The following is a 15,327-nucleotide window of genomic DNA, read 5'->3' on the forward strand; positions in this document are numbered from 1 at the left end:
GGATAGATATGTAGGAGAGCTTCTTATTCAATTTTATGATCCTGGTACCTAACAGAATGCCAGGGTTAAATGATAAGGGAATGATGGCAACTTTGAACTACTTTGCAGAGAGTGGGAAATGTCTAACTGCCTCATTACAGACAAGATGGAAAAGGGATCTGGAAAGAAGATGGAAGAATATTAAAGGTGGACTTCATCACCCCCACACCTTACAATCAGAAAAACTGACTTTTCATCATGGTTAATGACAAGCATTGCTCCCTGATAGCTTTGTAGAATTCCTCACTCTCCTGTATTGTGAATATAGTATATGTTACAAGAGAAATAATTTTTCCAGTTATCTTATTTCCTATTAATATCTACCATTTCAAGCGAAATATCTAGAGCGGTACTAATTAACAGTATTCACTAGCTTCTGGTTGTGGACTTCAGGTAGACAAAATTGAAATATGCTTTAAGTGCACAATACACACTGTAATTTAAAGATTTACTACAAAAAAAACTACAATATCTTATTAATGATTTCCTTGTGTGTTAAAATGATAATACTTTGGATATATTGAATTGAATACAATATATTATTAGAATTAATGTTACCTGTTCCTACTCTTTCAATGTGTCTACTAAAAAGTTTAAAATTAGATATGTGGCTCACACTGGTCAGCACTGTTCTAGAATAAATCCTCAATATCCGCTATTTTAGTGGAATAAAACCATAGGTTATCTGTTCCCCTTGTGTTTCAAGTACATTTATGACAATATTGCTTTGAAACTAGCCATAAATGCCCGAAAGTTACATATAAATGAAACTAAACAGTTTTCAAGCATATATGTTTTTAAAATATGAAGATCTAACCAGGCTATTTTGGAAGACAAGATTTTTTGAAAATACTCTCAGTTTCAAGTGATATCTTCATAAGCTTCTCCCATTGGTATACAGTTACGCATTTTAATTTTTTACTCAAAGTCTAACTCTGTCATCCAGATTCGAGTACAGTGGCACGATCTCGGCTCACTGTAACCTCCTCCTCCCAGGTGGCAATTCCTCAGGGATCTAGAAATAGAAATATCATTTGACTCAGCAATCCCATTACTGGGTATATACCCAAAAGATTATAAATCATTCTACTATAAAGACATAAGCACATTTATCTTTATTGCAGCACTATTCACAATAGCAAAGACTTGGAACCAACCAAAATGCCCATCAACGATAGACTGGACAAAGAAAATGTGGCACATATACACCATGGAATACTATGCAGCCATAAAAAAGGATGAGTTCATGTCCTTTGCAGGGACATGGATGAAGCTGGAAAACATTATCCTCAGCAAACTAACACAGGAACAGAAATCCAAAAACCAACTGTTCCACTCATAAGTGGGAGTTGTACAATAAGAACACATGGACACAGGGAGAGAAATATCACACAGGGCCTGTTTGAAGGTTGGGGCTTAGGGGAGGGATAGCATTAGGAGGAATACCTAATGTAGATGACAGGATGATGGATGCAGCAAACCACCATAGCATGTGTATACCTATGAAACAAATCTGCATGTTCTGCACAGGTATCCCAGAACTTAAAGTATAATATTAATATTAATAATTTTTAAAAGTATCCTAAGAAATTTTCTTCTTTTTAGTTTCTCTAAAAAGACAACAACGCTCTCAAAAATAAATATTGAACATACCAAACATGTATAGACAAATCATATTTTCTCAGGCCCCTGTATTGACTCTTTCTCAAAAAAAAAAAAAAAGAATCTACAGTTGATTAGTTAATTATTTAATTTTTAATCCTGATTTTACAGATCACTAAAAGAAAGCAGGAAAATATATGGCAAAATATGACAGCACACCGAAATAGCACCCTCTCCACTGAAGTTTCAGACTTCCTCTTGAATTGTTTTGTCACATCCCCTAGCTGGCAGCACTGGCTGTCCCTGCCCCTCAGCCTCCTCTTCCTCTTGGCCATGGGGGCCAACGCCACCCTGCTGATCACCATCCGGCTGGAGGCCTCTCTGCACCAGCCCCTGTACTACCTGCTCAGCCTCCTCTCCCTGCTGGACATTGTGCTCTGCCTCACCGTCATCCCCAAGGTCCTGGCCATCTTCTGGTTTGACCTCAGGCACATCAGTTTCCCTGCCTGCTTCCTCCAGATGTACATCATGAATTGTTTCCTGGCCATGGAGTCCTGCACATTCATGCTCATGGCTTATGATCGTTATGTAGCCATCTGCCACCCACTGAGATATCCATCAATCATCACTGATCAATTTGTAGTCAAGGCTGCCATGTTTATTTTGACCAGAAATGTGCTCATGACTCTGCCCATTCCCATCCTCTCAGCACAACTCCGTTACTGTGGGAGAAATGTCATTGAGAACTGCATCTGTGCCAATATGTCTGTTTCCAGACTCTCCTGTGATGATGTCACCATCAATCGCCTCTACCAATTTGCTGTAGGCTGGACTCTGCTAGGGTGTGACCTCATCCTCATCTTCCTCTCCTACACCCTCATTCTGCGAGCTGTGCTGAGACTCAAGGCAGAGGGTGCTGTGGCAAAGGCCCTGAGCACATGTGGCTCCCACTTTATCCTCATCCTATTCTTCAGCACCATCCTTCTGGTTTTTGTCCTCACACATGTGGCTAAAAAGAAAGTCTCCCCTGATGTGCCAGTCTTGCTCAATGTTTTCCACCATGTCATCCCTGCAGCCCTTAACCCCATTGTTTATGGGGTGAGAACCCAAGAGATCAAGCAGGGAATCCAGAGGTTGTTGAAGAAAGGGTGCTAACAAGGACAACTGGATCTCTGAATTTATAAAATCAGATGACTTCTGAATTACTAATGGGTAAATGGGCTAAAACTCACATCTACAAGTTAAAATCTCAAACTGAGTAAACTAATATTGTGTATTCTTTCTTAAAATATCAATTTCATTTTGTGTCTCTTTTTTTCACCCTTTTCCAAAAAATGTCCTTGACACTTTCTCCTTTTGCTTTTCCTTATAATCCTGTTTTGTCCAGAACAGGAACATTCCTTAAAAGCAGATTCTAAAATGAGAAATTTACATTCCTGAATACATAACTATTAATATATCATGAATTTTATATATCCTTAAAAATATAACTGTGGGTATTTTGTGCTTTCTATTGGGTATACTGTGTTCTTTTTCTTATTTTCACAAAAGATAATATATTGGAGAAAAAGACACAATAGATGAAATTTCAGTCCAGGCAGATGCCAGGTTTTTAATTAGGTTTTTTTTTCTCCTATCCAACAACTGCATAATTACCTTCCTCTGTCTCTCTGTCTTTCTGTCTCTCACTCTTTTCCTCTGTCAGCCAAAATACAACTTTGTAATGTGCACTTCAGTAGAGTAGGGAGTTTGCTGCTTATATGTGTCTCAATTATCAATTAGTTTTATTGGATATAGGGGATTCCTGAAACCTTCTTCCCAGTGTGTCTGTGCTTAGGGCACTTATCTTTTAAATCCAGTATATCACACTTTACAGTATACAAACAAAACTCAACTAATGAGTCAAAGTTGTTACTGAGTCATCATTGTTAGGATTGTAACATATAATTCAGTCATAAAGCTAAATTTTGAAATAGCATAGCTAGACATTATTTTCTCATTAATTGGACAGTTTCCATGCACACACTATGCCCTGTGAATTATATTAGCTATTAAGAAATATAAACTAATAGAACATTGTTGTTGATTTGAAGAGTTCAAAATTTGCTTACGAAGGATAGACTTATAAGCTCCAGAGATACATTCTTCTCAACTAGAGAGAAGTGAAGAATGAAACAAAAGACATGTATGAAGATATGGTCAGATTTTGTGTCCCCACCCAAATCTCATCTTGAATTGTAATCTCCATAAACCCCATAATCCCCACATGTCAATAAAGAGACCAAACAGAGATGATCGAATCATGAGGGCAGTTCTCCCATGCTGTTTTCATGCTAGTGAGTGAGTTCTCACGAGATATTATGGTTTTATAAGAGCCTCATCCGAATTTGCTCAGCACTTCTTCCTGCAGCTCTGTGAAGAAGATGCCTAGCTTCCTCCTCGGCTTGTACCATGATAATAAGTTTCTTGAGGCCTACCCAGCCATGCTGAATTGTGTGTCAATTAAACCTCTTCCCTTTATAAATTGCCCAGTCTGGGATAATTCTTTATAGCAGTGTGAAAATGAACTAATACATATGGGCAGCAAGATACTTGGCCTCGTAAGAAAGCACTGGGTAGAAAGAAGGTCTGTGTAGTAGGCCTCAGACAACTGCACACACGTACAAAAGTTGTGTTCCTGCATGGGAAAAAATCAAATGGAATAAATCATGGTTTCACATTACTCATCTAATACCTGAGAATAATAATCAATTTGTTTTAGAATAGTCTTCTAAATACAAGATTTTGTGTTTCCATAACAACTTACAAGCGTGTGCTACTTTGCTTTGACCATACAAAAAAAATCCTTCAGGAGTGTCTTACCAACACTGTCCCCAATATCTTGGCCTTAACTAAAAGCACCTGGGATTAAAACCTGGCCTACTTAAGACTACATTCTGCAAACCTCTAACCATTTTTTTTTTCTTCATCCTGCAGTGAAAAACAGTAAGTTAGCATTGAATTTCTCTGCTTCTGGATATTCTATAATCTACTAGTTGAAAAATAAGTATGTATTTACTGAAAGAACAATAATTAAAAGCATATGTTCAACACACTAATTAGAAATTGCTCAAAAGTAAAAAGCCACCTGTTGAATTCCAACTAGGTATACCAATTCCTTCGTTATTCAAAGAAGAACTCCCTAAAATTTCATGCTCTCAAACATTTCACCATAAGAAAAACATCTTGGCTTAATATGTGCATAACTAGGGGCAGGCGCAGTGACCCACGCCTGTAATCCTAGCATTTTGGGAAGCCAAGGCAGGCAGATCATGAGTTCAGCAGTTCAAGACCAGCCTGACCAACAGAGTGAAACCCCATCTCTACTAAAAATACAAAAATTAGCTGTAGTCCCAGCTACTTGGGAGGCTGAGGTTGGAGAATCGCTTGAATGTGGGAGGCAGCAGTTGCAGGAAGCCAAGATCACACCACTGCACTTCAGCCTGGGTGAGAGAGCCAGACTGTCTCAAAAATAAATAAATAAATAAATAAATAAAAGTGCATAACTGGGCCAAGCACTGTGGCTCATGACTGTAGTCTTGGCACTTTGGGAAGCCGAGGTGGGTAGATCAGTTGAGGTCAGGAGTTCAAGACCAGCCTGGCCAACATGGCGAAATCCCATCTCTACTAAATATACAAAAATTAGCCAGGCATAATGGCAGGAGCCTGCAGTCCCATCTATTAGGGAGGCTGAGGCAGGTGAATCGCTTGAACCTAGGAGATAGATGTTACAGTGAGCCGAGATCATGTCACTGCACTCCAACCTGGATGACAGAGTTAGACTTTGTGTAAAAAAGAAAAGGTACATAATTGTATACCAATGGGATAATCTTCCTAAGATAACACTTGAAACAGAGTATTTTCAAAAAATCTTGTCTTCCAAAATAGAATAGTTACATCTTCATATTTAAAAAATATATACATTTGAAAACTGTTTTATTTCATTTACATGTAATTTTCAGACATTTATGGCCTGAAAGTTACAGGTCATAAATGTCTGAAAGTTACCTAAAGGCCATAAATGTCTGAAAGTCTGATATATATTCTTGGTTTCCTTATGAATCTTCTTTCCTGCAGCTGAAGTGCTTCTATGTCGCTGGATCCTCCATAAATCAGGCAGGGTTCTTTAACCCAGCTTGTCTACAGTGAGATTTGGGGCCATACTTTCTTTTTCTTTTATTTCCCTTCTCTTGTTCTTTTCTTTCTTTATTTTTGTTTATTTTTTAGAGTCAGGGTCTTGCTCTGTTGCCCAGGCTGGAGTGCATGGAGTGCAATTGTGCCTTCATAGTTCACTGTAGTTTTGAACTCCTGGGCTCACGCGATTCTCCTATCTTAGCCTCCCTTGCTCAACTGTGTTTTCCAAGAGCAAAACACTGTAATGTTACATAAGGTGTGAACACAGGAAAAGATGATAAAGTGCAAATGGTAAGACCTATGAGAAGGAAATAGCATACGATTTGACAACCAGAAACTTACATTTGCTACAGAGGGGTACAACCAAGGACAATAGGGGTGGCTATAATGAAAAAAATATATATTGAAACAACAGAGTACTATCAATGCCTACCCAAACTCTTGAACATGAATGCAGTAATAGGAAAATCAGAAAGAGAAGTAAGGCCAACTAATACATAATATCAAATACTTAGTGAAGTTTCCTTGGTCAGCACATCAGAGATGGAAGCTGTTTTCTAGAGGGTTTTACTTTAAGACCTCCATCATCTCCAGCACTCCCCTCTATTAGAAATTATTTGCTAAAACCAAACCACAGAACTGTCATGCAAAAGAGAGTGAGAGTATGTAGACGGGGGATGGAAGTAGAGGTAGGAAGCAAGAAAGTTTGTCAGGGGAGATAGAGAGAGAGACAGAGATAAAGATGAAGTAGAAATAGAGATAGATAGAGATTGTAGAGAAAGAGAGATAATAGAGACAGAAATAGAGATAGATGGAGACATAGATTAGAGATAGAGATAGGGATAGAGATAGGGACAGAGATAAGGAGAGATGGAGATAGAGACAGACATAGAGATAGAGAGGATAGAGGTAGAGATAATACGGATAGATCTTTCCAATCACCTTTTGGAATCCAAAGGGGCACATAAAGGAAAATGACAATGCAAACAAAGAAGTAAAAAGTAAAGTGAGCCAGGGAAACAAGGATCAAAAGTAGAAATTGAAGGGAAGGGAGAGATTTCAGATTGTTGTATTATTACCCAAACTACTTGTGATAAAAATAAGATAATGATACATAAAGCGAAATACCACATAAAATACCATAGTTCCCTTATATCCGTGATTTTGCTTTCCACTGTTTCAGTTACCCACAGTCAACCTCGGTTCAAAAATAGATGAGCACAGTGCAACAGAATATTTTGAGAGAGAGAGAGAGAAATCACATTTATATAACTTTTATTATGAAACATAGTTACAATTGTTCTACTGCATTATGTCACTGCTGTCAAACTCTTGTTGCATCTAGTTTTCAAATTAAACTTTTCATAGGTACGTATGAATGCAAAATATATACTATAATGAATTCAGTACCAACTATGGTTACAGGTATCCACTAGGTGTCCTGGAATTATCCCCAATATATAAGGGCAGACTACCCCACGGTACTAAATTCCACACCACTGTAGTTACATAAGACATCTTGGAGGCCTTCCACAATGTTCCATATGTACTGATCTGAAAGCAGACATTGTTTATATTTTAGCTCTTCAGCTCACACAGTCTCTAACCATGACCTCCCGGAAAACTTGCTTGAAATAATTGAATCCTGATTTTGTAATATGTTAAAATTCATCACCATAACAACAACCCTCCCTTGTATACTGTCTCTTCTTGGTACAAATGAGACAACTTTTAAAACACTTTGTAATTTACCGAAGGCATTATTAACATATGCTAGTCTTAACAACAAAAAAAGAACTGAGAGATAATGTAAACTTCCACGGTGGATCTTGAAACTACTTTTGCCTGCAGGGACAGAGACAGTTCCCGGCAAATATAACGAAATCAGAAACCCTTGATTTTAAAGCAGAAAGTAAAAACAAATAAAGAAAAGAGTTAGGGAAGGGTGGAGGTAATGCCCACTCTCTTTCACTGACTTGGCAGTTACCAGGGCTATTTAACAGAAGGTTGTGGTCTGGGAAAAAGCAAAGTGAATAGGACTAGAAGTGCTGGAGCAAGGACACATAGAGAGGAGCATGAATGTATCATTTTATCAGTTTCATCAAATTAGAATCTGATGATTGAAAAATATCAATGTGCAAATATCGCTAACATTTCTATTTATCAACAACAGGCATGCAGAGAGCCACACCATGAATGAACGCCCATTCATAATTGCTACAAAAAGAATAAAATAGCTGGGAATACAGATAACAAGGGAAGTGAAGGATCTCTTCAAGGAGAACTAGTAACCACTGGTCAAGGAAATCAGGTAGGACACAAACAAATAAAAAAATTTTCACATTTCACGCTCATGGATAGGAAGAATCAATACTGTAAAAATGGCCATACTGCCGAAAATAATTTATAGAGTCAGTGCTATTCCCATTAAACTATCACTGACATTCTTCACAGAATTAGAAAAAACTAATTTAAAATTCATATGGAACTGAAAAAAAGAGCCCGTATAGCCAAGACAATCCTAAGCAAAAAGAACAAAGCTGGAGCCATCACACTACCCAACTTTCAACTATACTACAAGGATACGGTAACCAAAACAACATGACATTGGTACAAAACAGACACGTAGATCAATGGAACAGAATAGAGAACTCAGAGATAAGACCACACACCTACAATCATCTGATCTTTGACAAACCAGACAAAAACAAGCAATGTGGAAAGGATTCCCTATTTAATAAATGGTGCACAGTGAACTGGCTAGCCACATGCAGAAAATTGAAAGTAAGGAGCCCTTACTTACATCTTATATAAAAGTTAACTCAAAATGGATTAAACACTTAAATGTAAAACCCAAAACTGTAAAAACCATAGAAAAATATCTGGGCAATACCATTCAGGACATAGGCATGGACAAAGATTTCATTACAAAAACATCAAAAGCAATTGCAACAAAAGCAAAAATTGATAGATGGTATCTAATTAATCTAAAGAGCTTCCGCACAGCAAAAGAAAACTATCATTGGAGGAACAGACAACCTTCAGAATGGGAGAAAAATTGTGCAATCTATCCATCTGAGAAAGGTCTAATATCCAAAGATTACAAGTAATTTAAACAAATTTACAAAAAAAAAAAAAAAAAAAAAAAGCCAGCCCCATTAAAAAGTGGGCAAAGTACATGAACAGACACTTCTTAAAACATTCATATAGCCAACAAACATGAAAAAAAGCATCCGCTCACCATGTCCCATGGTAAGCAGCAAGCACCCAGTCTCAGCCTGGACCTCAGTGGCTGGGAGAACAGCCCCGAGCCTACACCACTGGTTCCTGATGACCAGTTTGTTAGTCTTGGGCTTTCACGTCTGCCACAAGTCTAACAACGCAGTACTCCTCCTCAGTGGTCTTAGGTTTCCTCTTCAATCTCACACATTTTTGTCCATCTCTCCTTCTCTTCCTCCCTCCCTTTAGTTCCTATGATTCACTTGCCTGCAACATGGAGATCAGCCTCAACATGGTGGTGACGTCTTGGGCCCCTTCTCAGGCCAGAGACATGGGGCTGGAGTCCAACAGAGTAAAGGTCAGGAACTACTTTCCCCTGGTGATGAATAATTACTGAGTGCATTGATTGATAGCATATTTCATTCCAGACACAGGACACACCTATGAGGTATGGTCTCTCTGATCAAATTTTATCAACACATTGTGGTTAAGGAAAATGTCCAAGGTATAGACTAAGAGCAAAACTAGACAGGGACGAGGTCATACACTGGCACTGCCATGCAGGCGAGTTGTGGGAACAAGCTTGAGAAATGCACTTCTGAGAGCCTGAGACTAAATTGTGTGGGAGGGGGGTGAAATGAGGATGATGAGGCTGGAAAGTCAGGCTGAGATCACCTGGGCTCCTGATTCCACCATTCTAGACCTGATTTCTACGTGGGCCTGTGTCCCCCTGAGATGTCTTACATGACTGGAGTGTAGGAACGTAGTCCTGCCTCTTCTGGGAGGCAGTCTTGGCCTAGTCCCAAGGGCTCATTTGGAGAACAAGACAGATTTACACTTCACTGAGCACCACTAAGCAGCATTTGGCTCTTTCAGCATCTAACTTGAAGTGGTCACCGTGAGAAATCTATAACCTGTTCCTTTCCCTGCTGAGGTGTTCTTGGGATTCTCTGGGCCCCTGGCTCACAGCCTTATGCACCTGGTCTTCCCTTCACAGCCTAGGAGACCTGGTCTTCTCTGGATCAGGTGCCCATATCATACAGTAAGAATAAGGGCTCTTTGATTCCAGAACTATTCCATTAAATCCAAGACAATAAATTGGCTTACTTTAGATATATTCCACATTGTCAAATCCCATTAATTAGAAATTATGTACCTTGTTTGTGCAAGTCTTTCATAATTATTTTAATTCCATATATTTCCATTTCAGTCTTAATAATGTCTTGTTTCTACGATAAGCTAAATTCTCAAAAATTTAGGCATTGGGCCCCATAAGGTATCAGAGACCAGGGCCAGGGCCTTGCTTTTCCAGGTCTAAGAGGGACTGACTATTGATTCCTATTCTGGTTATTTATTGGTGTCATCTAAAAATAAGCATTTATTATGCTAATGAATTTGTGCATTGTGAATTCAGAAAGGGAACAGAGGGAAAATCTTGTCTGCACAACAATGACTGGGTCATGAACTGGGATGGATTAAATTATTGGACATGACCATGACAGCTAGGCTACCATGTAGCTGTCAGCTGAATTTCTTGATTCTTCTTCGTTTGACATGTATTGCAGTTGGAATGTCCAATATGACTTCCCTACTCACATGTCTGGCCTCTGGATTGAGATGGTTCAAACATCGGAGGCCTCTCTTTATGAGTCTCTTCCATATAGGCCTCTCTTTATGAGTCTCTTCCATATAGCTAATTTAGGCTTCATCACAGCAAAACAGTCTCAGTGCAGCTAGATATCCCCCTAAACAACTTAACTAAGATATCCTGGTAGAAGCTACAAGGCCACTTAGGAACTCATCTCAGAATTCAAGCAGTTTCACTTCCAACACATTCTTTTAATCCAACACATTCTTTTAATCCAAGACTTATTTCACATTGAAAGTAAGGGGATCATACAAATATTATTTTTCTCACTAGCAGGCCACATTGGGGGTGGGCATCTTTTGAGATGAGCTACAACAAATACTGATGAAAGGTAAGTTAAATTAGTCTAAAAATTCTCATTAGCTTCTACCGAACATGTGATAAAAGGGGCTGAATTTACTTTCCTAACTGACCTAAAACAAAACAAACCACAAGTGGAATAAAATACAGTAAACAATGAGTATCAAGACACTAGGCAACAGGCCAATAAGAACAGTAATCACTGAAATACGTGAAAGAAATGAGATGAGCCCTACAACTGCCCCGGTTTGCTGTCTTGAGTTCCCAGGATGCAGTGCAGGGAAGAAAGATGCACCAAATGGAACTTCGTGTAGCCCCTAAATTGAGGAGATATAATTGGGAGTACAGAAAGACCAAAGCCACTAAAGCTCGCAGGACAGAGCACTAGAGAAAAGAAAGCTACACACAGATAGAAACCTGAAAACCTGCAGAGGATCTTCCTCAAGTAATGAATGAGTGCGTGCAGATGAGGACACTACCCAAGGTGGAAGAAGGGAGGAGGGCGCCTAAAAGAATTAGTGAAAACAGTATCCAATCATCACAAAGGGCCTGAAATAGTAGCTGTTTCTACCAGGCAGAAAAGAAAGCATGATAATTCATAAGGTATTGGGTAAAATTCTAAAACGGTCTTTCCTCAGTAGTGTACAGCAGTACACTGTACAGTAGTGTACAGACTTTAAAACAAATAATAAAGTCAACTTATACATAGCAACATGTATAAATTTTAAGATACAGCATTGATAGAAAAAGAATAACATTAGATTTATAACCCAATGACATTTATATAAATTCAATTTTAAAATAATTTTTTCACAAATACATATATACCTGTATAAACATACTGAAAATTAATTTGAAAGATATATTTTAAATCCACTGGAGTCTTCACATTTCTAAAGGGAAGGGAAACAGGAGGAATGCTGGAAAATACAGGAAGAGAAATAATGCAAAAGAAAGGCCTTGAAGAAACTTATGATGCTTGTTTCCATTAGTTGATAAGTATAAAAAATTCATATAAGGTTCAAAACAAAAATGAAGCCTAAAGGAAAAACATGTTTCCTAATTAATATCCAGTTATTTACAAATTCTACTTTAAACCTCTCACTACAATCAAAGTTATTATAGGTCTTTTTTCTCTGAATATCACATTGCATTTTCTTAGTAAGATTTCATCCAGTTTTCTCTTGCATTTTAAATCATAATGGCTTGATAAAAGTCATGATAGATTAACACCAATCCATTGAATAGCATAGTTTGGGCTGTGCCTATCAAGCAAAACAAGCAGGAAGCCCACAAAAATTTCTGTTCACTTATTGGATCCACAGAAGGTGCTCAATGTGCATAGGCAAATGAATATGAACACAGATGGATGTGTACATAAGGTCCCAGTGCCCAGGAGATGTACTTACTGCCTACAGGACAAGCAGTCAATGTAGCACTGACTTACCAGGGGTTCTTTGTCACAGAAAGAAAAAATCATTTTCTTCTCCCATCTGCCTACCTGTTTATCCCAGGAGGACCTTTTGGTCCCAAGGGAGGAGGGATTAAGAAGCTCCCAGAGGGCAGGGTTTCTGAGGCTTTACAGTTATAACTGCCCCAGATATTTCTGGAACTAACAAGAGCACCAATATTAATGGAGCCAAACTTCATGCTTCACATTTTCTGTGAGTCTGGCTAGAGGATGCCAACGGTGGCTTTACTGAGATTAGCCGGAGCCCTGGAGAGATCTCTGTCTTCAGTCCCTGCCTGTGCTCTTTTCCATGCCTGGGTCAATACTGCTGAAGGAGTCTGAAAAGGAAGTAAGTAGAGACGGCATCCTGTCTCAGGTAAAGTGGCATATGTGCTCTGGGACCTTCTCTCTTTTACTGTCCTCTGGGTACTTAGTGGTAGCAGAAATGCCAGAGAGTTCAATTTGTCTACAGGAGATTAACAGGTAGCATGAAAGCTAAAAAGTGCATAATCTGGAGCCCAATTAAGAAAATTTGGTGTTTTCAAATCTGAATATGGAAATTTAGTGGCTTTAAAACAAAGAATATACCTACACACGTCTGAATTATAAAGAATTACATTTGGTTTCTATAACTTCAGAAGTTGAAGACAAAAATCACAGTTGGGGACCAGTGGAAGTCAGGAAGTAGTTCAAAAGATTTCTGCTCAAAATTGCTAAAATCTACTTCTGACAAGAACAGAAAGCTATTCCCAGAAGAATAGCCAGCTACCTGTCTTTGGATGCACTGAAAAATGCCTGAAACTATTCCTGAGAGAGATATCTTACAGGCCTGCCTGAATTTTATCAAGAAAGAACCCTAGCAACTTTTCTACTTTTTAAAACAGGGCTTCTTTGGTACTATTTGTGGGCCTGTCTTGCAACCTGGGAAAGCCTAGGCTGACAGTCTTTCCTTTAGTCTTTGAGCTTCAGCTTCTCTGGCTCTCTCTTCTTGTTCCTGGCTAGAACTGGAAACCATTAGCCCCAAGTCTTAAGCTCTTGTGTGCCATTGGCAAGTTTTGATTACAAACCGAGATTGAATGATGAAAGGTGAAAAAAAGTAATTATGTTCCCAGATGCTTTACTTCTAGGGATGAGTACTTTATCAGTGCTTGTTGAATGATTGAAGAACATGCAAAAACATTAGAGAAAGAGAAGGAAAAAGGAAGAGTGAATAAGTTAGGAAAAAAATAAAATAATTCTCCTAAGTAATCCTCAGAAATTTCATCTTAGTGCTAAAAATAATTATGCCAAAGCTCTTCAGGAGACAGAAAACATACTCCAGACTGCTGAAAAACAGCCCTTAGGATTCATGCGCATGTGCATGTGCATGGAGAGCGTGGGTAGAAAGAAAAACCTACAAAATATATAGAACAAAATCCCAAATAATACCGACATTTATGCATCACTACTGTAACACAGAGCACAGGTGTATTACTATTTTCACTGGCTTGGACCTGAATGTATCATTCAGACTTTTGTTTCCTTCACAGTTGAACCCTGACAAACTGTAGGTAGACACGTAAACCACTAAAATTTGATTTGCCTATGTGAAAGATAAATTGCTAAAATAATCAACTTATCCTATCTACTTCAAAGTATTGTGAGTCACAAGTGAAACAGTATATTTAAAATTCATTTTGAACTTAACAAAGTCATTACAAATATACCCTACCATTTGCAGGAGAAAAGAATTGGGAGAATGCCTAAATCTCTCCAATATATAAGGTGAAGGGCCATGCCTGGCAGACTACATGGGGAATCAGGATCAGGAGGCATGAAGAGAGGATCCCTGGAGGAATGCTCATCCTCCCTCCACTGACAGCAGCCAGTTACTAACAGGGTCTTTCTAATGAGGAGAGTCTGACAGAAGCCAGTTGAGCAAGGACTAGAACTGCATTTGGGAAATAAGAAAGACAACTGAAAACAAAAATACTACCTGAACCTATTCCAAAAAGTCTATTTCCATCAATAGGAAAATTTCATACAGTTTAGAGTTCACAGTTTTATTGTAACTTACTTCCTTGTGACCCTGTCCCCACCCCAAAACTTTTCCCTCTAACAGATCCAATTCTTAAAACTATCAATTGTATTTTGGGTAAAGTTTTTTAAAATAGGGTCCATGGAGCAAATGCATATCATAGAATTATTTATTGGGTCTGGCTGGGCATGGTTTGCCACGCCTATAAACCTAGCACTTTGGGAGACGGAGGCGGGTGGATCACCTGAGATCAGTAGATTGAGACCATCCTAGCCAACATGGTGAATCTCTGTCTCTACTAAAAATACAAAAAATTAGCCTGGTATGGTGGCAGGTGCCTGTAGTCCCAGCTACTCAGGAGACTGAGGCAAGAGAATCGCTCAAATCCAAGAGGCGGAGGTTGCAGTGAACCGAGATCATGCCACTGCAACCTTGCCTGGCAACAGAGCTAGACTCTGTCCCCCCTCCACAAAAAAATTATTTATTGGATCTGAAGGAACCCTAGAAATTAATCCAACCAAACCTCTATATTAGGTAGGATTAGGTTTAGAATAATAATATATAGATGGTTAAGAACCTGGATTTTGAAATATCACTTCTCTTGTCTGTAAGTGGTGATAATGAAACATATTCCACAGAATGTTGAATAACTAAATGGGATAAAGTGCTAAAACATTGGAGCACAGTTCCCAGCAAGTGGAAAGAATTACAAAAATAACCATTTAATTTTGTTACATTAGTGAGCCAAAGTGGGAGAAACAGGACATTTCTTAAACATTCAATGAAAAGGAATTTCACACACTTGATCTTAGCCAAAAGGCCAAGAAGTGATGAAAAGGAATTTCTTTTTCTTTTTTTTTTTTTTTTTTTTTTTTTTTT

General features: G+C 38.5%; 1 protein-coding gene across 1 annotated transcript; it reads left to right on the forward strand.

Moving 5' to 3' along the window:
- Nucleotides 1–1,848: 1,848 nt before the first annotated feature.
- LOC116525335 (olfactory receptor 56A3-like) lies at nucleotides 1,849–2,796 on the forward strand. Its single transcript, XM_032241139.1, has one exon. It carries the CDS (start codon nucleotides 1,849–1,851, stop codon nucleotides 2,794–2,796), a length of 948 nt encoding a protein of 315 aa, XP_032097030.1.
- Nucleotides 2,797–15,327: the final 12,531 nt, after the last annotated feature.

The sequence above is a fragment of the Sapajus apella genome, unplaced genomic scaffold, assembly GCF_009761245.1.
Source record: "Sapajus apella isolate SASKATOON/1434 unplaced genomic scaffold, GSC_monkey_1.0 scaffold47, whole genome shotgun sequence".
NCBI lineage: Eukaryota > Metazoa > Chordata > Mammalia > Primates > Cebidae > Sapajus > Sapajus apella.

Excerpts from the sequence above, each read along its gene's own strand:
- LOC116525335 (XM_032241139.1), top strand. The coding sequence starts at position 1,849 with ATGACAGCACACCGAAATAGCACCCTCTCCACTGAAGTTTCAGACTTC.